This window comes from Talpa europaea, assembly GCF_964194135.1.
Source record: "Talpa europaea genome assembly, chromosome: 4".
NCBI classification, from domain to species: domain Eukaryota; kingdom Metazoa; phylum Chordata; class Mammalia; order Eulipotyphla; family Talpidae; genus Talpa; species Talpa europaea.
Window position 1 is genome coordinate 49,712,308 of NC_140070.1, and position 24,972 is coordinate 49,737,279.

The window sequence follows — 24,972 nt, forward strand, 5'->3', positions numbered from 1 at the left end:
GATATTCCTAGTCCACTTTGATTTACAAAGATGCCTTATCCAAATTTATATTGTGCTGTTTGGCTTATTCTTTTGCTATATTTTCTCTTTGCTTTTGTAGTTGCAGGATACTCTCCACTTTCATAGGAGCTATCCTAGGGCTTCTTAAGACTAGAAAAATCCACAAAGTTATAAGGTTCTAACTAAACAGGGATGGGAAGAGCACAAGGGACCATAGTGATAGTTTACTGGCGGTGGGATATTTATGGGGACTACATCTGAGAGAAGTCAAATACTGTACAAAAATGAATAACAATGTAGAAAAATTAAATGATTAATAAAAGGAAAACAAAAAACAAAAATGTTTTGAATCTTTACCTAGTTTTCATTCTAAATTTTTATCTATTCTTTGCTTGTTGGATTGCTTTTAAGTGTGCAGACCTCTTCATTAATACCTTTCAAAAAATGATTTGTGACATCTGACTATTTCCAGCCAAAAAAGACTGGCAATATCTCATTTTTAAAAAGGAGAGCACACTTGGCTAGGCTAGGGTAGATCTTGGGAGTAAAAAAATTGCTCAGTCTGTTTTTTAGTAGGTATGGGAAGGATACAGTTTTAGCCCCAAATCGTCAAATGTGGAGGGTTTCCTGTGCATGTGAATAATGTGTTTCTGCTTCTGTGAAAATTAGCACCACAGCCCAGCTACTGTGTAGTTAAATGTACCAGGAGTGCTGGGCTCTTGTTCTGACTTGGGAACTGCTAGTGATGTGAGCAAACCATATAACTTTTGTGGATTTGTTATTGGTACTAGTGAATAAACTGGGCTTGAGTAAGTGGGTGAATTAGAAGGCAAACAAGTATATATCCCTGGCTGCTTCCTGAAAACTCAACATTTCTTTGAATTTATCTAAAAAAAAAAAAAAAATTAAGTATTTAGTACACCACAACATAGTCTTCTAAAATTTAAGCTAAAGATTACATTTTTAATTTGTTACTGCTCTGTAACATTGATGCTACCAGAAGATCATTTCTGTTTATCCTGGAGTTTAATGTATACCCTTGGGGCTCCTTTTGCCTCAGTATGAGAAGCATGGGACCCAGAGGACTTCTAGATCTCTTGCAGCTCTGATGTGATATAATACTTGAAATAAGCAAGAATTTATTCTGTAGTTTTAGGATATTATAAATCCGTAACAGGGAAAAATATGATAAGTCAATTTACATGACTTATTTCCCTGGAAAATTGGAAATTGCAATTATATTGTATGTAAAAGCTGTTTTCATCAGAAACTGCATGCAATTTAAGAAATGAATCGCAAAGTTTCAAAAATCCTTTGCAGATGCTATCTTTGTTGCTCTCAACCTTTCTTTGCTGCAATTCTGTTCTTTTCTTTCCTGCCTGCTAATTGGATTAAAGACTGTTTTGCTAACCATGGCATCTGGAGATGACAGTCCTATCTTTGAAGATGACGAAAGGTAAATGTCTTACATTGCAATAAAATTGCATTTGAAACTTTCAAGATTGTTTTACTCATTCAGAACAGCTATCCAGTCCACTTTTTTTAGGGACACATTTCATAAAATTTTAGAATGCCTGGTTTTATTTCTCTGTGATTTAGAGCAAGGTTAGTAAATACCTGGCATGAAGGTGACTACCACTAATGTGACATCCTTTCCCATAGGACAAGGCTGTAAGGTCCAAATTCCTTGAATTACAAAGTTCCTGAAGTTCTCACTTTAAAATGATTTAAACTCCATTTGCCATCTCTGATCTAGAGCACACAGAAGAGATTAGAATGAATGAACAGTAGGATGAACAGGCTCTGACACATGAGTGCTAGGTTTAAATTCCATCTCTGTTACTTCCTGTCATTGTGACCTTAGATGAGTCCTTAACCTCTCTCTTTTTTTTTTTTTTAAAGATTTATTTATTTATACAACAGTCAGAAGTGTAGGAGGGTGAGAGAATTCACCACAGCCAGAGCGGGGAGCAGAGCAGGCAGAAGGGCCGAAGTACACTGCTGAGGGGAGCAGCGGGCGGCAGGAGAGGTCTGCGCGCCATGTGGGACCCTCCTCCAGTGGCCGGGGAGCAGCAGGGGATCGAACTGGCACTGCAGAGGCTGCGGGCAGCTTCTCAACCCAGCTCTCAACCACTGCACCACCGGGGAGGCCCTCCTTAACCTCTCTTGAACCTCAGTTCCCTCATTTATAAAACAGGGATAGTAATATCACGTATCTCATGCCAAGGAATCTGCAAGTTAATATGTATAAAGCTCTTAGAACAGTGACTGACATACAGCAAGCAGTTAATAACTTTTCTGTAATCATTATTACTATAATAAATATTACTTTCCTCAAATAGAGAAATTATATCAATGTCAAAATATTTATCACATGGCACATATTTGGGAGGAGAGCTTCTTATAATAGAAACTTTTACATAGAGTCCATTTTTTTTTTAAGATTTCCTGGAGTGATGACAAGAATGACTTTTTTTCCTCATAACATTTTTATTTCTATTATAGGACATTCCAGGATCTCTCTTTTCTTCAGCCTTAGGATAAAAAATTAGAACCCTTTTTGTGAACCCCTAGTCATTAGTTAAGTATGGAAGGTTTAGAGAGTTCTTATTTGGTAGTGATTGCATCTGAAAAACAAACCACCATAATTACATACTGTGCTTTTTAAATGAAGTGAAGGAGAAGCAGAGAGTTTTTTTACTGACCTTTCCAAGTATTATTCCGTAGCCTATCTTAGAACACTAATGTGGATAAACTGATAGATTCTAAATCCTATTAATATTAAGGTGACTTTGTTTGGAATTATCTGGCTAAATAGCCTTATATAGTAGTTTCATCTTAAAGGAAGAGTGTATATAAGAAAAAGAAGATGTAAGATTGCTTAGGTAATGTCATTTTATTTTGTAACTTCAGGGGTTTTAAAAATCATATTTTCTTCTTGGAAGGATTAATTGGTTTTTCAATCACTATATCTTTTACCAATTATACCTGCTTTATTTCCTTAGCCCTCCTTATAACTTGGAAAAAATGACAGATCTTGTAGCTGTTTGGGATGTTGCTTTAAGTGACGGAGTCCATAAGATTGAATTTGAACATGGAACCACATCAGGCAAAAGAGTGGTATATATTGATGGGAAGGTAAGAAAAAAAATATGTTGCTTTGTATAATAAAAATATGGTATCAGAGAAACCTGATTTTGTTAATCTAGATTCTCATATGTGAATTCAAGGCTTTTCTATTATTGTGTTTATCTTTATACTTTGGCAGATATCATTTTCCTAAGAAAAGCACACTAATATTGGTTACAAAATTCATAGGCTATACTAATATCTAATGTTTAAACTTAAATTGCCTTTATTTTCTAAAACCTTGTGTCATACATTAATAAACTTATATCTAGGTCCTCCCTGGTGGCCTAGGGGTTAAGTCTCAGCACTATCATCACTAAGGCCTGAGTTCGATCCTTGGCCAAGGAGCTACCCACATGGTGCAGCAGACCTCTCTTGACTTGCCCGCTGCTCTCCTCAGCAGTGTATTTCAGTCAGTCTGCCTGTTCTGCTCCCCACTCTGTCTCTGGTGAATCCTCTCAACCCTGTACCTCTGGCCTACATTAAGTTCTTCTATGCAAAAATAACTCTTTTTTTAAAAAAAATTACATCTAAATAGCATTACCATTTGCTCACTTAAATTATTTCTAAAATTAGATATTAATTTTTTTTCCGTTTGTTTGTCTATATTTTATCACTTAGGAAGAGATTAGGAGAGAATGGATGTTCAAATTAGTAGGCAAAGAAACCTTCTGTGTTGGAGCTGCAAAGACAAAAGCAACCATAAAAATAGATGCTGTCAGTGGTTTTGCTTATGAATATACCCTGGAAATTAATGGGAAAAGTCTCAAGAAGTATATGGAGAACAGATTAAAAACCACCAATACCTGGATATTATGTTTGGATGGTGAAGACATTAGAGTTGTGTTGGGTAAGTGGTGCTGTTCTGCAGAATATATTGGCTTCTTATGATGGCTACTTAATTAGTTCCTCTAACTGTACAGGCCTTTTATGGGAGCTGTGAGTAGGAGAGGGTGTGTATTTCTAATATATCCTGTATAAATGAAGTATTTGTTTAATAGACTTATTTATATAGGAAACATAAGAGAACCAGGTTTTATAGTGATGGATTTGAGGATTATATGCTTGGGTTTAAAAAAAAAGAGAAATGATGTAGACATTTATTATTTGATATTTCTCTTACTTTAGATTTATTTATTTATGCATATAAGAATTGGGGTGAAGGCCAGAGGTGTGTGGGGTGAGAGTATTTACCAGAAACAGAGTGGGGAGCTGATTAGGGGGTCTACTGAAGTACACTGCTGAGGGGAGCAGAAGGCAAGGCAGGAGAGGTCTGTGGGGGATCAAACTCAGTCCTTAGCGGTGATAGTGGTGAGACTTAACCCCCGATGCTACCAGGCAGGCCACTGATATTTCTCTTTAAAAGCATGTGTAGGGCCTCCCTGGTGGCGCAGCAGTTGAGCGCTGGGTTGCGAAGCTGACCAAAGCCTCTGCAGCGCCGGTTCGATCCCCAGCTGCTCCCCGGCCACCGGAGGAGGGTCCCACATGGCGCGCAGACCTCGCCTGCCGCCCGCTGCTCCCCTCAGCAGTGTACTTGGGTCCTTCTGCCGGCTCTGCTCCCTGCTCTGGCTCTGGTGAATTCTCTCACCCTCCTGCACTTCTCACTGTACCCACTGCTTGTATAAATAAATAAATAAATCTTAAAAAAAAAAAAAAAAAGTATGTGTCAATTTGGGCATCCCTGGTGGTGCAGGGGTTAAGTCTCAGCACTTTCATGCTATCGCCAGCCACTGCCACTGTTGCCAGCCACTGCAACATGAGTTCAATCCCCAGCCAGGGAGCTAACCCACATAGTGAAGCTCACCTCTCCTGTCTTGCCTGCTGCTCCCCTCAGCAGTGTATTTCAATGGATGCGCCTGTTCTACTCCCTACTTTGTCTCTGGTGAATCCTCTCACCCCCCACACCTATGGCTTACACCACAGTTCTTGTATGCATTAAAAAAAAATCTAAAAAATAAAGCATACGTAAAGATAGTTGGAAATTTAAGATTCATCATTAAGAAGGGAATTTTTCTCTACATGGGACTGCAGCAGATCAAAATCATCAAAGTCCTGATAAAGTAGATTTTAAAAATAAATAGAACAAGTTAATGATTGTTAAGCTAATTTCTGTTGTTATATATTGTCATCTATGTTCTCAGTTTCTATTGCAAAGCTTGCAAGACAGATATTTTTACTGTTACTACCTTTTCTTTCTTCTGGTTACTTCTAGTATGTCCTGCTTCTTATACCACTAAGTTAAGACTATTTAGATCATCTTGTTAATGTATTGATTTACTTATTTAGATAATATTAAGTACATATTAAATGCCAGTTGTACTGTACCAGGTAATAAAGATCCATAGGTGAACATACTTTGTCTATAGTTTAGTTGAATGCTTGCAAATTACTTTAAAAAAAAAAAATTTAAGAATGAAGAAGTTTGTCAACTTGGAAAAAAACAAACAAACAAAAAAACAACAGCCATAAACTCCAGTATACTTTACTGGAAAAACTGGGTCAGTTTGTCTTGAAGAGTTTCCTATGGTCTAGATTTTGTTGATTGCACTCTTGGCAATATTACTTTGTCTTTGATATTGCCTGTAAATTGGTAGTTGAGAATTGGTCAAATGTACGTTTGATTTTTTTCTGGCAAGACCACTTTAAGGTTTTTTATGTCAAGAGGCACAATGGTGTTTATTGTAAATTTGTTAATGGCAACCATTAATACCTAGTGCCGATATCCATTCATTAGCAGTTGTCAAATGGTAATGTTTTGTTTCTATCATTCTTAGTTCATTAGCTGGAATATGTCTATAGCAAGAAACTTCTATCATCTAATTATTTATACAGAGGTACATTTTATATAGGGCATGTAGGATAGCTGCTTGTTTTTCCCAGTTTTCAAAATTTTGAATTGACTGTTCTCCTTGAAAGATGACCATTTAGGTTTTGTTTTTTTTTTTTTTTAAGATAATTAACTCATAGATTTAAACAATTTGATGTGTTTCAGTACATTACAACTATTATCTTTATTGATGATCAAATTGTGCCATTTGGGGCCAATGTGGTTTCCTTATATGGCTCCAAAATTCCTTTGACATAGCCTAGGTAGATTTTGATACCTTCCTTGCTGTCTGGTATAAGATGCTTTAGGCTTATTTTGAACCTTTTCTTCCCAGACCTAGAATCACCCATTTTTCCAATCAGCCTTGGATTCTATTAGAAGAAAATGGTATTTTAAGAGCTTAATCCAAGCATACATAATAGGATGTTCATTTATTATTTATAGATTTTCAGTAGATGGATAAAGTAATAGATGGAGAGCCTTTTTGTGAAGATAAAGTAGCTTATGAGTTCATACTGATACTTGTAATTCAAATTCAGGAATACCATGTTTTTACTTAACCTCATCTAACATCTGTACATCCTTTCTTCCACACTGAGAATCTTCCTTCTCAAGGACACAGAGGATGATGCAATTAAAATATGACATAATTGGGCCTCCCCAGTGGCGCAGCGGTTGAGCGCTGGGTTGTGAAGCTGCCCGCGGCCTCTGCGGCGCCGGTTCAATCCCCGGCTGCTCCCCGGCCACTGGAGGAGGGTCCCACATGGCGCGCAGACCTCTCCTGCCGCCCGCTGCTCCCCTCAGCAGTGTACTTTGGTCCTTCTGCCTGTTCTGCTCCCCGCTCTGGCTCTGGTGAATTCTCTCACCCTCCCGCGCTTCTGACTGTACCCAGTGCATGTATAAACAAAACAAACAAACAAACAAATAAATAAATAAAACATGCCTATATATATATAAAAAAAATAAAATAAAATATGACATAATTAATCATTTGCTCTGTGGCATATTACATACATAATAGTCTCAATTAGCAACATAAACACTACCACCATTATGTATTACCAAAAAATTTAAAACATTTTCTTGCATATCATTTTCCATTTGTACTGTATGTACTTTGCCAGAGCATATTACCATTATATACTATGTCCTATCCCTTCCAACCCACACTTTTCTATAAGTAAATATTTATTCCTTCAAAATCATTATACTTTTCCTTCTCTCTGATCATTTCACTTCTCTAAAACTTGTTCTTTAGTACATTCCATAGGAAAAACTCATGAGAACAGTTTTCCTTGAGTTCTTGCATGTTGGTGACATTTGTCTGTGTCATTTATATTAAATGTCAGTTGCTAAATATAATATTTCTGATTTTGTTGATTGCACTCTTGGCTATATTCCTTTGTCTTTAATATTGCCTGTAAATTGGTAATTGAGAATTGGTCAAATGTACGTTTGATTTTTTTCCTGGCAAGACCACTTTATGGTTTTTTATCTTAGACGTATTGTTCTACATTCTGTATAAATGGTAATTGTCAAAATATCAGATGACAATCTAATTTTATTTCCCGTAAAAGTTCATTGGTGTTTTGTCTAATTTTATTAACTTGTCAGGATAATGATCATTTTTGGGGTGTATGGTGAATCTTTTCAATATGTAAAGTTAAATTTTTTGGTGACTTTTCTTGGGCTGGGGGGTAGGGAGTCATCTTTATCTTCCAAAATTTCACAATGGTGTGTTTAGAAATGTAGTGGCTCACTCTTCAATAAAATTTGAGAATGTCTCCATCTCATTAGGCAAAATGGAAGAGAATATCTAAGCTGTGCCTAGCTCATAATTCTTTCAAATACCCAGGATCATGTACTTGTGTCTTCTCTTAGGGCTTTAAAATCCTTTTTTCTCCTTCACTTCTTGTCTGCCTTCACTCCTCTCTATTTGTAGCCCTTGATGAGCCTGCAAGGGAAATAAATTTCAGACCAAGCTTATTCCTTTTGCTGCTTGTTTGAAAGGAACTTGGTAAAAGCACCAGGCCAGAGTCTTTTGCTGAGGTGAGGGCAAAATTGCTGAGAGCATTCATTTTGCTTGAGCTTCCACTTCCAAGATTCACCAACTCCAGGCTATTGTGACTAAGTTCTACATTTTGCAGTTTAGTGATGAAGAATGCTGACTCCAGTATCAGAACTGTGTGGTGGGCAAATTCTTCATCTCCCAGTCTTGGTCTCCTCTTCTGTAAAATGGGGCTAGTAAGAGTATCTCCCTCACAAAGTTGTTGGTGGTTGTAGTTTAACAGAGTTAATACATATAACATATTTAATAGTATTTCTCACATCATGGGATCTTTAAATATGTTTTTTGTAGTTACTATGGGCAAAGAATGGGCTTATCTAAGGTATTGGAGTGATGATTACTTATATATTATATGACCAGTTTCAAATCAATGTTTTATAACTTTCTAAACATTATGAGAAATTAAAAGAAAACAAAGCCAAAAAAGCACTTGATAACAAAACTGGTACATTTTTACTGAGGCCATATTCTGTGGCAGATACTATGCTAAGCACTTTACATAAATTCTTTTTTTTTTTAAGATTTATTTATTTATGCATACAAGAACTAGGGTATAGGTCAGAGGTGTGGAGGGGTGGGGGGGGGGTGAGAAGATTCACCAGAGACAGAGTGGGGAACAGAACAGGCAGACTGACTGAAATACACTGCTGAGGGGAACAGCAGGCAAGTCAGGAGAGGGCTGCTGTGCCATGTGGGTATCTCCCTGGCTGGGATCGAACTTGTGCTGCAGTGGCTGTGGATAGCTCCATAGGTTGTGTCTTAACCCCTTGCGCCACCAGGGAGGCCCGCTTTACATAAATTATTTCTAATCTTGATAACAGCCTGCAATAAAAGTGGGTTCATCTTCATTACACCGTGAGAAAATTTGAGGTTAATTGATCCTCAGAGTGGTGGTGACTTGAAGAATGGTTACTGATAGTAAATCATGAAGCTGGAATTCGAACCCAGGCCTCTGTGAACTCAAAGATAATGATAATGCACTTCTTTTTCACTATTCAAAAGATATGCAGCACACAGGGGACCAAAGACTAGAATAGTTAAGTGTTGTTAGGTCTAGAAGTTGCCAAACCACTGAACACTGTGGGAGGAAAATAAAGACTGCAGGAGGAAGGTACTGTTATGATGAAACTTTATGTTGGGAGGAAATTTTCTTTCTGTTCTGAAACCTTGCACTTCTGTGAAATCATCTGCAGAACATGCCTTCTCAGGACTCGCCTGTTGACTCCCTTGCTGCTGGTCAGTCAGTCATGTGGGCTGAGAGAATTTGCAGACAGTAGAGGCAGGCTCCAAGTATCTTCTATGATTCAGAGAATAAACTTCTGAGCTGTCATTGACTTTATGTGTTTAGGTATATTATGTACTTTTTAAAATATATTTGAACAGGTGATATATACTCTGAATCAGAAATCAAAAGGATATGAAAAGATACATTGAGAAATCTTGCTTCCACCCTGTTTACTTCATAAAGATAGCAATTTTAATAGTAATTCCTTATAGTGTTTCTTTATTCAGATGCAAGTAATACAAATATTTTATTACTTCCTATTTTTTTAAAGATTTATTTATTTATGCATGTAAGAGTGGGGGTATAGGCCAGAGATGCAGGGGGTGAGAGGATCCACCAGAGACAGAGTGGGGAACAGAACAGGCAGATTGACTGAAATACACTGCTGAGGAGAGCAGCTGGTGAGACAGGAGAGGTCTGCTGCGCCATGTGGGTTGCTCCCTGGCTTGGCGGGGATTGAACTCGTGCTGTGGATTGCTTCATAGTGAGGAGCTTAATCCCTTGCGCCACCAGGGAGGCCCTATTAGTTCCTACTGCATAAAAACATCTTGCCTTATTATTAGAGTGTTTTGTAGATTCTTTTATATCAGTACAGAAAGAACTTTTCCAACTTTTTTATAGAATCAGAATAAATTTCATTAGTAAATAGAAGAGTTTCCTTAGTTCATACCTGGCTGATGAGCACTGTGCTATTTCTAATCTGCTGCTGTCAGAGCAATATTGAATGAGTTTGTTTACTTGGCTCTTAGGAAACAGTGCGTATATCTGTTTAGGATAAATCCCCATATTTGCTGAGTCAAAGAATTGCAATTGTCATTTTAGTAGATTTTACCCAGATGCCCGCTGTGGTGCTTTTATCATTTTATATTCCTACCTATTTCTCCACAAGTTCACAGGTTTTCAGTGTTGTTTTTATTTGCTTTTCTTCAAAATTTAGTGAGGGGCCTCCCTGGTGGCGCAGGCAGTTGAGCGTGCCTCTGTGAGGCTGTCCTCAGCCTCGGCAGTGCTGGTTCAATCCCCACCGGCCTCGGAGCAACCCACATTGTGCAGCAGACCTCTCCTGTCTTGCCCACTGCTCCCCTCAGCAGTGTTTTTCGTCATTTTGCCTGTTATATTCCCCGCTCTGTCTCTGGTGAATCCTCTCATCCTCCCATGCATCTGGCCTGTACCCTGGTTCTTGTATAAATAAAAAATAATAAAATCTTTTTTTAAAAAAACAAAAAACAAAATTGAGTGAGGTTGAGCAGCTTAGTGTTTAAGGGTCTTTTTGTGTCCTTTGTCCCATTTTCTTTTGGATTGTTGGTCTTTTTATCCTCGATTGCTAGGAGTCTTCATTTTAGTAATGTCAGCCCCTTGTGCTGTGAGTGTGTCACTTGTTGTATAACTTCGCTTATGTGTTTGCTCAGTATTTTTTAAATCATGCAGACATATTTTTTACTTTTATGTAGTCTAATTTATTCCACTCTTTTATGGCTTCTAGATTAGCGATTTTCTTCAGAGGTGTATCAATAATAAGGTGTTATAGAAAATCTTGAGTATATGCATATGTTTAGGAGCCATACAAATAAAACTCCAATTTTCCCCACCATTGTGGTTTATTTTAGCATTGTGTGTCTAATCGTGTGCTTGTACACGCTGGGTTTCCCTGTAGTTGTGACTGTAGATGCTTCCCACTCAGACAGTTTGGGGCAACCCTTGCCTTTCTCTCTCTTCCTCTATCCCAAGCTCGAGCTGTGGGGAGAAAAGAATCTGTTCCTGGAGCTAAGTCCTGTCAGAGTCAAGCTCACCTTGAGCTCCAGGCAAGTGTTTGATCTCTGCACTCCTCCTGCACCCACACGTCACACTTCACTTTGCTTTTTTCTAATACCGAAAGCTCACCTTCTGGCTGCTTGATGAGAGCCATCTCCTCTCGTACTATCCCCAGGGAGTACATTCACAAGCACATTTGTGCCTATGGGTGCGCATACACACATCACCCTGAAATGAGTCATGAGGGCTTAAAGTCCAAGTTTCATGGTAGCATTTTATTCCACGGTATCAGCACTATACTAAACACAATTCACCAGATGTACCTAGAATTTTTTCCCAAAGCCTCAACTATTATAAAAATGAATAGAGATGATTGTGCTATGCAGTAAGAAAGTTAAAGCTAAATTTCTAAACTTTACATACTTTCTGTCTATCTTAAATGAGCCCCGTGGCAGCTCTTTTTGTGGCCTCATCATCCTATTGGGTCAGTGTGAAAAGTAAAGGGAATGAGTCATCAAGTCACTGATATTTAAGGATTTATGTGGAAAGGTCCCTCATATTCCTTTATGTGTATCTCCTTTAATGACTGCTTCAGCTTTTTTTTTTTAACAGTTTTCAATTTATATTAGGACCACAATTTTATCTTAAATTTTGTTTTGTTTCATTTTTGTCTATGAACAAAAAATGAATATATTTTCTTCAGATTTATAAGAGTTTCAAATCCATGTGTTAAGTTTTGGAATATTAGTGGAGTCTTTTAAATTCAGTATAGCAAACTTTTCTTCAAATAATAAGTATAAAGAGTTAACTTCATCTTTAAACCACAGCTGTTAATTTTTTAAAATTTCTGTTACAGAAAAAGACACAATGGATGTTTGGTGCAATGGAAAAAAAATGGAGACAGCAGTAAGTTGAACTTCTGATTTCTCTTACCACCATGTCTATCAGCTACCACTGAAATGTTTCTGTGCTTCCTAATCACAGAGCCTTTAGAACTAACCAAGGCCCACTTGGTTAAAAACAAAAAAAGAGATTAAGTATTCCTCACTCCAAATTCTGAAGACCTCTCCCAGACAGTGCGTGGGCAGTAAGTTTGGCCACACTTATGTGGTGAGCTGACACCAATCACATCTTTCCCTTTCATCTCCTAGACCAGGTGCTGCCCTGAAAAGTTTCCATGTTAAAAAAAAAAAAAAAAAACACGGAACTTCTCTCCCAAGGGCTGGCATCCTCCTCTGTTTATCTATGTTACAAGGGTGCTTTATACCACTGCTTCTCAAACAAGATCACCTGGGATCTTGTTAAAATGCAAGTTCAAACATTTCCCCAGCTGATGCCAGGCCAACTGGTCCGTAGGTGACACTTTGAATAGGAAGGCTTTATACCAAATGCTCAAAGCATATGGAACTTTTCTAAAAGCAAAGTTTTTGAAAATGAAGTGATGCATACAGTGTCAGATGACAAAGGCAGACAGGAAGAGGGTGTCCTTCTCATTTGTGTCCAAGCCTGTTGAAATCCAATCCAAACCCCAGGGCATTCAGCTTTTGCTCCCAGATACTTGCATTGTTATAGCTATGGAAGAGATGAACATAGAAATGAATTTCACATAGGAATGAAATAATAATGTGTACACAAACACAGGGAGAACATGGAAAGAGACTGTAGGGAAGCAGGGAATATGGGAATAGGAGCTGAAATCACTGGGTGGAAATGTCCCGTTACCTGAACACCAGGACAAGAGATAATGAAATGCTCTCATCGCTAGTCATATTTTAGCTAATTGCATATTGGAATTGCTACCATTATCTCCTTTATCTAATATGGCTATAGGAAGTTGGGCAGTGATTGGACGGAAGGTAGGCTTGGAGGAATTTATCCAACAGACTTCCTAGAACCTGCTGATCTTTTAGATGTCTGCTTCTCAGGAAGTGCTGAAGTCAGAATCAAAGATTCAAAGTGCCAAGAATCAGTAGCAGGAATAAGAAACAGTTGCTTTACAGTTTCTTAATCCTGCTACTGATTCTTGAAGGGAAATTTAACCACTCAAAATTGATCCTCAGTGCTTGAACCACTCTCTGAATTAAATCTACTACTACTGGAGACTTTTTTTATGCAGAGAGGCTTGAAGAGCTTTCCTGTATTTTATGACCCCTTTTGCAACAACTTCAGATATTGCTGACATGGGTGGGGTACCTACTGTGTTCCCACTGCCACAACTGGGGGCTCTACTTGTTATTTCTTTCCTTCCTGAAGTTTTCTAGATGGAGAATCAGCAGTTTTGAATCACATTTCTCCCTACCTCCAATGAATTTTTCAGTGCAAATGTAAAGAATGTTGTTGTAAATAAGTAAGACATTAAAAATGTTCCTCTACAGTGTCCTGTAATTGACAGGAGACTACGAATACTTGGACACCTACTCTCTATAGCCCGGTTGCCTCCTCATTGTTAACTACAGCCTCATTTGTAGGGCAGTGTTGGCAGCTTCATGTCCGACAACCTCTGCAGCTCTCTGCATACCTGCTTTCACTGCCTATGAGTTACAGCCTAGGTTTCCCTTTTTCTTTTAATCTCAGAGCACCATGATCAAGATTATGTATTTGTCAAACTGCCAAGAAGTTACCTATAGGGATTATATTATTCAGCCCTTGTCTTGCCCTCTAAATTGACCTCTCAGAAACATGACCTACAGGCTTTCTTCAAGCCTCAATATTAAAAAAGGTGAGAGCACCACTGCATTCCAGGTGCAGCACACCCATTCCTCTGTGATGTTTGGGACACCTCCAGAAAGGGCCTGGCCAAATTCTTCCCAGAGCTAGGAAAATGCTTGTTTCCCTTATACACCCTGTACTTTAAGAGTCTTAAAAATGGAGGGAATACAACTAAGAAACAAAACTTTAAGTCATAGCAGATGTGTGTGAAAGTATCCATGTACAACCTTTTTTTTTTTTTTTTAAAGATTTATTTATTTATGCATACACAAACTGGAGTACAGGCCAGAGGTGCGGGGGATGGTGAGAGGATTCACCAGAGACAGAGTGGGGAACAGAACAAGAGGAATGATTGAAATATACTGCTGAGGGGAGTGGTGGGCAAGTCAGGAAAGGTTTGCTGCACCATGTGAGTAGCTCCCTGGCTGGGGATCGAACTCGTGCTGCAGTGGCTGTGGATCGCTTCATAAGTTGCGTCTTAACCCCATGCACCACCAGGGAGGCCCCCAAATACAACCTTCTGACTTTAATTTTGTAAAATTAATTTTTCACTAGACATACTTCTTCATACCTTCCTCATAGATGGTGTTACCTCTCTACACAAAGATAAATATTCCTTAACACTAATTCCTTCTTCTGTTTGCCTAGGGTGAGTTTGTAGATGACGGAACTGAAACTCACTTCAGTATTGGCAACCATGACTGTTACATAAAGGCTGTCAGTAGTGGGAAGCGGAAAGAAGGCATTATTCATACTCTCATTGTGGATAATAGAGAAATCCCGGAGATTCTTTAATGAATTTTAATCTTCATAAGTAAAGAGCAGGACACTTAAATTAATGTGGTAATTAAGTGTATTCATTATGTATTTCTCAGTACAGTTAGTCTGCCATAATTTCATTTTTTAGTTTCTTAAAACGAATGTTCCAAGGGCCAGGAAAAAAAATTATGTACAAACAGAAAAATTACCACTTATTTTGTAAATAATGTAAAATGTTCTAAAGCCAAATGGAAAATATGGACCAAAAATGCTAATGTTTTACATGAGGAGCTTTTACTATAATAAATACTATAAAACTGGTGTTTTGTGTTTCTAAAAATTGGTGCCTTTTTATATTTGTAATCCATATACACAGATTGCCTCTCTTGTTTAAAATCATTAGTGCTTAGTAAGATTAGCTTCACTGGAGAAAATGAGAAACATCTTATGATCTGCAAACAATATTAAGGAAATGTCAAAAAAATTAAAAATGGAGTTCTAAAATTACAGCTATTTTGTTTAATCAGAACAGTGAGGACAGGACCTCCCTGGTGGCGCAAGGGGTTAAGCACCACACTGTGAAGCAATCCGAAGCCTCTGCAGCAAGAGTTCAATCCCCAGCTGGCCAGGGAGCAACCCACATGGCACAGCAGACCGCTCCTGTCTTGCCCGCTGCTCCCCTCAGCAGTGTATTTCAGTCAGTCAGTCTGTCTGCTCTGCTCCCAACTCTGTCTCTGGTGAATCCTCTCATCATCTGTACCTCTGGCCTGTACCCCAGTTCTTGTAAGCATAAATAAATAAATCTTTAAAAAAAAAAAAAAAAGAGGAAGAAGCAAACTTCTTTACACCAGGCTACACCACTTCCATTCTAGGGTGGTTTTTTCAAAGTTAGAGGTGCAGACCTGCATCTGCAGGGAGCACCAGTGGCAGCACTTTGGGGACAAAAGCAGACCTACTTGGATGACTGATTCACAGAGAACACCAAGTCAATGTGTTAAGTACTTCAGATAGTTTCAGGACTCTTCTTTGAAGTTCTTTCACGGCAGGATATAGCTTCTCTTGTGGTATTTTATGTTATCACATGGTGATCTCCGTGAGTGGGGGAATTCTCCATTTTTTCGAAGTGTTCTGTCCAGTATGGTAGCCATAGTTATATAGCTCTTCAAGTTAAATTAAATATAATTAATGCCCTTTATTACTATATCCCTATCATTAATATATTTCTAAGATTTTTCGGCAGAAGAGACAAAACCAGATTTGAATTTTAAAAAATTTTTTTTAAAGATTTATTTATTTATGCATACAAGAACTGGGGGACAGGCCAGAAGTCGGAGGTGGGGGGGAACAAGAGGATTCATCAGAGACAGAGTGGGGAACAGAACAGACGGAATGACTGAAATACACTGCTGAGGGGAGCAGTGGGTGAGTCAGGAGAGGTCTGCTGTGCCATGTGGGTTGCTCCCTGGCCGGGGATCGAACTCATGCTGCAGTGACTGCGGATAGCTTCATAGGTTGCGTCTTAACCCCTTGTGCCACCAGGGAGGCCCAGATTCGAATATTTCTAATACCAGTGAGAAAGAACTAAGGGGCAGGAGAGCGGTGAGGAAAGGTAGCTGAGATGGGCCTGGGCCAGGCAGACAACATGCTTGGTGGGAGAGTAAACATTACTGTCAACCTTCAACAACTACTATTTTTCTTAATTTGAAGTCTTTACAAATTACAAATTGGCACATCAGCATACTGCCTTTACAAAAAGTATCCCCCACCTCTCCCCATGCCACCCCAGAGCTTTTTATCACTGCCACTGAGACACCAGAACATGAACTCTAGGAACGCTTCTGAGGCTTATTATACTCACATTATCTAGAGTCCTAGTATCTATAGGGTTCAAAATCCATGCTTTTCATTGTGTGTCATGTACCTCAGCAAACACTTGGGAATATAGTCTGATTTAGTTTTGTGGAGACTAACTTTGGGGTGTACTTTTGCCTTTGACTTGGTGAACCCATATTTTGTTTTAATTCAAAGCCACATGGTAATACAGAAGGAGTATTTTGCACTGAATGAGGAAAATAACATATCAAGACTTAGGATACAGATAATTGTTATAAAAGCTACAGGTAAATATGATAAAGGCTAAAATCAGCTAAGCAACCTTCTCATACAATTGGAAAGGGCAATAATGTCAAAGTAAATCCAAATAGAGTAGAAGAAAGGAAATTATAAAGGTAAATGGAGAGACAATGACAACAGAAGATCAAAAAGTGAAAAAAACAATTCTTTGTAAAGATCATTACAACTGATAAACTTCTAGTGAGACTATTTCAGAAAAGAGAAGGCACTAATAATACCCAGTAATATCCAGTAACAAGAATGAAAAGGAGGCCATTACTATCCATTCTGAAACATTAATAAATTCTTAACACATGAATTACTTCATAAAATAAATCTGAAAATGTTAATGAAATACATTCCTAGGAAATGACGACTCATTAAAACACACAATTTAAGATATAAAAATCAGATTATTCCCCTAGCTATTAAATCCATACCTCAAAGAAAACACCTATCATTAGAAAAATTCTGTCAAACTTTGTTCTTTTCTGAAAAGATTTTATTTACATACATGGTGGGGAAGAAACTCAGTCTTTCTTGGTGGCCACCTACCTAAGGGCAGTCATGGTTGCTCTTTCTCTTTTAGCTCAGATGTATGCTCCCATCCCTTTTTTGATGAACTTCAGGGCTTCCTTGTTCTTGGAAACTTTGGACAGCTCTGTGGGGCACTTTGCCTATGGGGCAGAGCCCCACAACTCTTGGATCATGTCCCATAGGTACTTGGACTTGGTGTGCTTGGTGGGTGCCTGTGGTGGCAGTTATGCCTCCGCTTGTTCGTGTTCTTAGTCACCATGTAGCTCTTGCTGAGGCCCACAGTCAAGGGTAGCACTGAGGCTTGCTGCTGCTCAAAATGGATGCTGCAGAGGAAGGGCAGTGCCATGCAAAACTTTGGGATATCTATCAAAACTTTTATTTTTTTTTAAGATTTATTTATTTATTTATACAAGCATTGGGTACAGTCAGAAGCGCGGGAGGGTGAGAGAATTCACCAGAGCCAGAGAGGGGAGCAGAGCAGGCAGAAGGACCGAAGTACACTGCTGAGGGGAGCAGCGGGCGGCAGGAGAGGTCTGCGCGCCAGCGCCATGTGGGACCCTCCTCCGGTGGCCGGGGAGCAGCCAGGGATCGAACTGGCGCTGCAGAGGCTGCGGGCAGCTTTGCAACCCAGCGCTCAACCGCTGCGCCACCGGGGAGGCCCCTATCAAAACTTTCAAGTAAGAAATCTTATTTGTCTTGTAAGATCACAAAAACTTATTTGCAAATGAACCTGTCCCAGACCTTAAAAGGTATTTATGAGCAATTTCATTGATCAAAATAGATGTCAAAAATTCCAAATGAAATATTAGCAACTCAAATCCTACACTATATAAAAATACTAAATTAAAAATAAGTTTGATTCATTCCATGTAATGGTAAGTTTCAGCATCCTTTCATTCTTGGGAAAACACCAAACTTTGTAAGGAAAACTTCCTTTGAGGTTGCTTCCATTCAATCTTTTATAGAAATCACTAATCAATGCAGAAGGGAAAGAAAAACAAATGTTGAAGGGAATGGATTTCTTTCCACTGTAGCAAGTTTCATAGATTAGCAACAATGAAATGTTAAGTCACTACCCAAGAATCTAACAAAAAAAGACTCTACATAGAAAACTGCAAATCACATATGACCCAGCAATTCCACTCCTAGGAATCTACCTGAAGGACACAAAAATATTAATTTGAAAGGAAACCTGCATTCCTTTTTATTGCAGCACTATTTATAATAGCTAAGATATGGAAACAATCTAAATGCCCCAAAACAGATGAATGGATCAAGATGTAGTATACATACACAACGGAGTACTGGGATAAACCCATTCCATTCACAGCAACATGGATGAAGCTGGAAGGGATTATGCTCAGTGAACTAAATGAAAAGGAAAAAGAAAAATATTGGATGGCTTCACTTATAGGAGGAATATAGGGAAACCAAAGGGTCAAAAAAAAAAAAAAAGATCAAACTTGCAGGCAAACTATATACATCTGAGGCATATAGTAGAAGAGGGAGAGGGATCAAAACAGGGAAGGGAAGAGCACAAGGGACTATGGTGATGGTTCATGGGTGAGAAGGTAGGAGATTTATGGGAACTACACCTGAAGGGAGAAATCAAATAGTGTAAAAATGAACAACAATGTAAGAAAATAAAGTTTAATCAATTAAACTAAATCATTGTGGCTATCCACAATTAAAGATCTAAATAAAGGATACTCCATTGTCATTGATTGGAAGTCAATATTCTGAGTATGTCAATTTGCCTCAACCTAATCCATAACTTAAGACAGTATCATTCAAATTTTCTGGAGATTTCTTTTTGTGGATTTTAGCAGATTCTGAAATGTACACTGAGCTACTGATAGCTGTGAGTAAACAGCATGGACACTCATGATAAAACTCCCTCAGTTTGAATAATGGCTTCTACTTTGTGGACAAATAACTTTCTATGCCTCAGTTTCCTAATCTGTAACATGAGGAAGAACAATTGTACCTTTCACATAGGCTTGTTATAGGGATTAAATATGTAGCTTAGATATATGCTTGGCACACACTATATATGAGCTTGGCATACTTTTTTTTTTTTAATTTATTTATGCATAGAAGAACTAGGGTATAGGCCAGAGGTGCAGGGGATGAAGGATTCATCAGAGACAGAGTGGGGAGCAGAATCCACTTAAACAGATCCACTTAAACAGACTACTAAGGGGAGCAGCAAGTGAGAAAGGCGAGGTCTGCTGCACTGTATGTGGGTTAGCTCACTGGCTGGGGATTGAACTCAGACCATAACAGCTCTGAGACTTAACCCCTACACCAAAAGGGAAGCCCCAAATTTGATAAATTTAAATTAAAACGGGGATGAAATCTACTGGATATCTTCTAGAGTCCAGAAGCATATGTACACATACATGTGTATATATAAACATGTATATATATTTATGTATACACATACAATTTATTTATGCAAAAGGTGAACATATAGCAGTGGATTCAGTAAAACACACGACAACTCGGCGCCATGTGGAAAAAACAAACAAAAAATGACTCCCACTTCACACTGAGATAAGAAGCAATTTCAGGTAAATTACAGAAGTAAATGGAATAGGTAAGAAATAAAAGCTTTGGGCCTCCCCTGGTGGCGCAGTGGTTGAGCACTGGGCTGCAAAGCTGCCCCCAGCCTCTGCAGCCATTTCGATCCCCAGCCCCCAACAAGGGTCCCACATGGCACGCAGACCTCTCCTGCTGCCTGCTGTTCCCCTCAGCAGTGTACTTCGTCAGTCTGTCTGCTCTGCTCTCCCCTCTGGCTCTGGTGAATTCTCTCACCCTCCCGCGCTTCTGACTGTACCCAGTGCTAGTATAAATAAATAAATAAATAAATAAATCTTTTTTTTTTTTAAAGGAAAAGAAATAAAAGCTTTTAGAGAACAACCCAGGGGATATCTTTATGACCCTGGAGTAGGGAAAGATTTCTTTCTTTCTTTTTTTTTTAAATGTTTTTTTTTTTTTAAAAAGATTTATTTATTTATTTATTTATACAGGCACTGGGTACAGTCAGAAGCGCGGGGAGGGTGAGAGAATTCACCAGAGCCAGAGCGGGGAGCAGAACAGGCAGAAGGACCGAAGTACACTGCTGAGGGGAGCAGCGGGCGGCAGGAGAGGTCTGCGGGCCATGCGGGACTCTCCTCCGGTGACCGGGAGCAACCGGGGATCGAACCGGCACTGCAAAGGCTGCAGGCAGCTTCCCAGCCCAGCGCTCAACTGCTGCTCCACCGGGGAGGCCCGGGAAAGATTTCTTAAGTACTACGACAGCAATATTAACCACAAAGGAAATGGTAAATTTGACATTAAAATTAGGATCTGGTGTTATTAGAAGAAACCATTAAACAATGAGTAATACACTGAGTGCAAAAGATATTTCCAACGTGACTGACAAGACTTGTAAACAATTGTTTCACATAAAAAAGTAAAAGAATGCCCATCCCCCAAAACAAATGACGGGTAACCAAGGGATTTTACAGGGCCTTCTCGGTGGCGCAGCGGGTTGAGCGCTGCACTACAAAGCCTCTGCAGCGCGGGTTCAATTCCCGGCCAGCCAGGGAGAAACCCACATGGTGTGGCAGACCTCTCCTGCCTTGCCCGCTGCTCCCCTCAGCAACGTCTTTGGTCCTTCTGCCTGTTCTGCAACCCGGTCTCTTTGGTGAATTCTCTCACCCTTCCGGGACTCTGACCTGTACCCCAGTTCTTGCATAAATAAGTAAATCTTTTTTTAAAAGGGATTTTACAAAGAAAAAAATCCAAATAGTCAAGCACAAATATGAAACTGTAACTTGTCGTTAATCAGGGAAATGCAGATTGGTTTACTACATATACCAGAATGTCCAAAAAAATTTGTGTTACTTAACTGGGTATTGGTGAGAATCTACAGCCACAAGAAGTAAATGTGGAGGAGGAATTAATTGTAACAACCACTTATTTTAGTATTAGTCAAAATAAAGATATGCATAATCCTATGAGCCATCAATTTTAATATACATCCAAAGAAATATGTACATATATGAATCAGGTTAATTATAAATCATAGCAGCATTATTTGTAGTAGCCTCAAAGTAGAAACAACCTGTATGTGTCACACAAGGAGAAAGGATATATAAATTAAAGGATATCCATAACATGGAATACTAACTATCTAATGATAAAGAATTAACCGAGATACATACAACTACATTGTTTAATCTTAAAAACACAATGTTGAATGAAATTAGCTTGACTCAAAATGTACCTGGCATAACTCTAAAGTAAAGAGATAGATGATTGCCATAAAAGAAGAGACAAAAGTTACCTTGGCAGAGAGGAAGGAACTTCTGACCAGAATGGGTAACCTGTAGGGTTTGAGGTATTGACAATGTTCTTGCTTGACCTGTGTGGTTATTATTTCGATGTTTTCTCTATAATATACTGTTAACTTGTATGTATTATTGTTTCATGCACACTTCTCTATGTGCCACTTTTCACAATAAATAAAGGTAGGGAGGATCTAAAAGGTCAAACTTTTCTTGAACCTGGGCTTTGTTAAAATTAGGAAGGAGCAATGAATTTCAAAAATCCATTAATTACACATTTTAGAGGAATAACCCAGAAGGTGATGTCAGACAGTTTTCCCATCATCAGAAAGGGGGATAAAATTGCCACACTGAAAGGGGAAGAGACTCTCAGATGACATGACTGCTGCATAGATCCTACTTGGATCCCTGAGAAAAGGTACAATATTCTGGAGTGGAGGAAGAGGAAAGCAACAATTGCTGATTCTGCTGATACCCATGAACACTGCTTTGTCTCACCTCCAAGTCTTTATATGTAATACCTTTCTGCCTAGTCTGCTCTTCCCATCACTTCCATTAGATCCTATCTCTCCCTGAAGACTCAGCTTGAAGGCACCTCCTCTCCAAAAAACCCTAGCCCCTACCCTCTCCTTCTAAGAGGAGCCCATCCCTATTAGTCAGGGTCACATGACATAATACTTGTGTGCTGTGGAAGAGGCCTTCCTTCATGATATACCTCTCTTCTGTGGCCTTCAAGAGGGGGAAACAGGAAAAAATGAGTTTGATTCTGAGCTGGGACTCAGCCCATGTTCCCATTCAGTCTTAACCCAACCTCTTTCTACCAGGCAGAAGTGAGTCTATAATTAGCATTTCTGATCAGTTTCTAGTTGACAACTGTTAATACTCTTAATCAGGGGGCCACACTTTGACGGCCACTGCTATAGATCAACAACAATAAAATTTAAAATCACCCAGGAGTCTAATTAAAGATAACAAGACTGCATAGAAAACGGCAAATCACTGTGGATATAAATTAAGTTTATTATTAGTTCTATTTTATAAATTAGAAATCTCAGACCCTGAGAAATAAATACCTTACTCAAAGGTCACAGAGGCAGTGCTGGATTGCAAATATTGGCCTCTGTTACCCACAGATGTGAGCTGAACACTCAGGAATGAATTGTTAACAAAGTCTTCCCAGACCAAAGTAGACAAAGATGCTGTCCTCCAGAACAAAAATGTACATGGCCTCTAAAATATTTTTTGGGGGAAACTTTGCAAAGTACCAAAAGATAGGGAACCAAGTGTTTTGGGGTGAGATTCATTGTTGACCAAAGCACTTAACAGCCAAAACATTGGGTAACCAGGCCCCATACAAGAAGCTGTACCTGCAGCCCATACCCAATCCCACAGGCTGGCTATCCTTATGCCTTCCACCTCCTCCTCTCTGGCTCAGTCAGAACTCCCAAGATTCAGAAATATGCAATTCATCAAGCTCGTAGGGAGCATCTGCAAAGAGTGTTCAGCAGCTCCTGAAGGTTATTGTGCTAGTAGGTCCTATCTATCTTGGGTGGGGGGCAATAATACTTTGAGGGTGGGACCGATTAACAGCCATCCTGGGTGCTGGTCCAGCACTGTCTAGGGAGGTTAATTTCCCTTTCTTGCTCTTGGAGATAGTCACATTCACTGACTTGGCATTCATTTACTAAGACCCCTTTGGGGCTGAGGAGGTCCCTTTGAAAATAGTAGTGCCAGCTTCTGCCTGGCAATGGTCACCACTCTCTAAACCACTGCTTGCATGTGATGGTGTATTGATAAGAAACAAAGATTCCTGAACAAACCAACCTCCTACACATTCTGAACTCCCACTGAGTCAAGACCATCCCTGGGAATGTTAAGATCAGAGATTAAGATCCATTAAGATCCATACTCAACTAAAAAAAAAAAAAAAAGATCCATACTCAACTGAGCTATCTCCAAGAAACTGGCCTGCCCTGCCCTCTCTCTACCCATGGAAGAGAGCTCCAAAGTGGCTCCAGTATGGCCGTGGCATAGATACCAAGTAACTAAAGGGGTATTCTCCCAGACTTCAAGGTACCTTCCCAAATGTACAGAATTTCGATGAGGTCATTCTCTTGCAAAGTCTAAAGGTATCTTACACTGCCTGATGGGGTTGGAAAGCAGGGAAATAAGTCACAGAGACCATGAGGCTCAATCTACTCCTGAGGTTGGTTTTTCTGACTTGACCGTTTCTCAGAGACCCATTGCCAAGGTCCAAAGGCCTATACTGCCATAAAGAAAAGACCCACACATCCCAAGAGCAGTCATAACTAGCTCACCCATTTATTTGACTGAGAACATTAAGGTGGACAACAAAATTGAACAAACTTTAATAAAATTCCTATATAAAACTCAGTCACAGGGCAAACACTTCTCTTTCCTAGTTATTGAGGATTGAGAGCTCCCAATATTCTTTGGAGAATAAACAGTAGTTTTTCTGGGTGTTGCCAGTACTCAAAAAGATATCCATTTACACATTCAAACCAGTAGTTCCTATTGCACATATTAACATTATTTGCCATCTAGCACCCTAAATATATGGTACCTCAACAAATAAATTAAAGAATTCCAGGTGGCACAAAACTATTTCTGTTTGAACTAATATCCTTGAAAAATCACATTATTACAAGTTTTAATAAATACAGTAAGAACAGCTGGCACTTTATTAAAATTCTGGATTTTAGGTCTGGAATTTATTCCATAAATAGTTTCCTTTTTATTTGCTTACTTACCTTGGATTCATGTACTCAAGTATTATGCTCTATGAAGTGAACTCTTTCATAGATGCCATGTAAAAATTGTATTAATATGTGCCTCATTATAGAAGCAGCTGGAAGAACTGGATCACATAATTAACTGAAAAGTTACTTAGGAAAAAGCTCTGCTTTTTGCAAAACTTTAAAACACAGGCTGAAGAAAACCAAAGGAACATCTTTTTATATAGAACTCCCACTAGAAATATTATAAATATATATGCAGCATATATATTATATTTGCCTCACTAGCAGATTTTCAGTAAGTCTGGTTGGGATGATGCTATATGGTAGATAAATATCAACAAATAATTGGTGTTTCCACAGTTTTAAAAGACTTCTTTTGAAAAATAATCACAATTTCAAATTATATTATAATTTGTAGTTTACACAATTTAAAAGGGAAGAAAGAACCTTTCTTGTAAGCCTCATTTGGAAACAGCCACCAGTCCCCAGATATGGATAATGGTGGCTGAGTAATAACACTTGGTCACAATACTAAAAAGAAGTATTTACACCTTTCTGGAAAAGTACCAAATACTTTTTTAAAAGAAAGAAAGATAATCTCAATTAGCATTCCTTGGCGTGCAAAGTCATCAGGAAATGATTATCCATAATGTTGAAAGTTTTCATGATGAATCTTGGAAGCATTCAAAAAAAGCAGAGGGTGG

At 38.8% G+C, this 24,972-nt stretch overlaps 1 protein-coding gene across 1 annotated transcript; it reads left to right on the plus strand.

Annotated features, from left to right (window-relative positions):
• Positions 1-1,412: 1,412 nt before the first annotated feature.
• On the plus strand, positions 1,413-14,562 carry FAIM (Fas apoptotic inhibitory molecule; the record flags this gene model as incomplete). The annotated part of the gene is made up of 5 exons (XM_084231260.1): positions 1,413-1,456; positions 3,006-3,138; positions 3,751-3,979; positions 11,915-11,964; positions 14,416-14,562. The coding sequence occupies 5 exons, from the start codon at positions 1,413-1,415 to the stop codon at positions 14,560-14,562; spliced, it is 603 nt and encodes a 200-aa protein (XP_084087386.1).
• Positions 14,563-24,972: the final 10,410 nt, after the last annotated feature.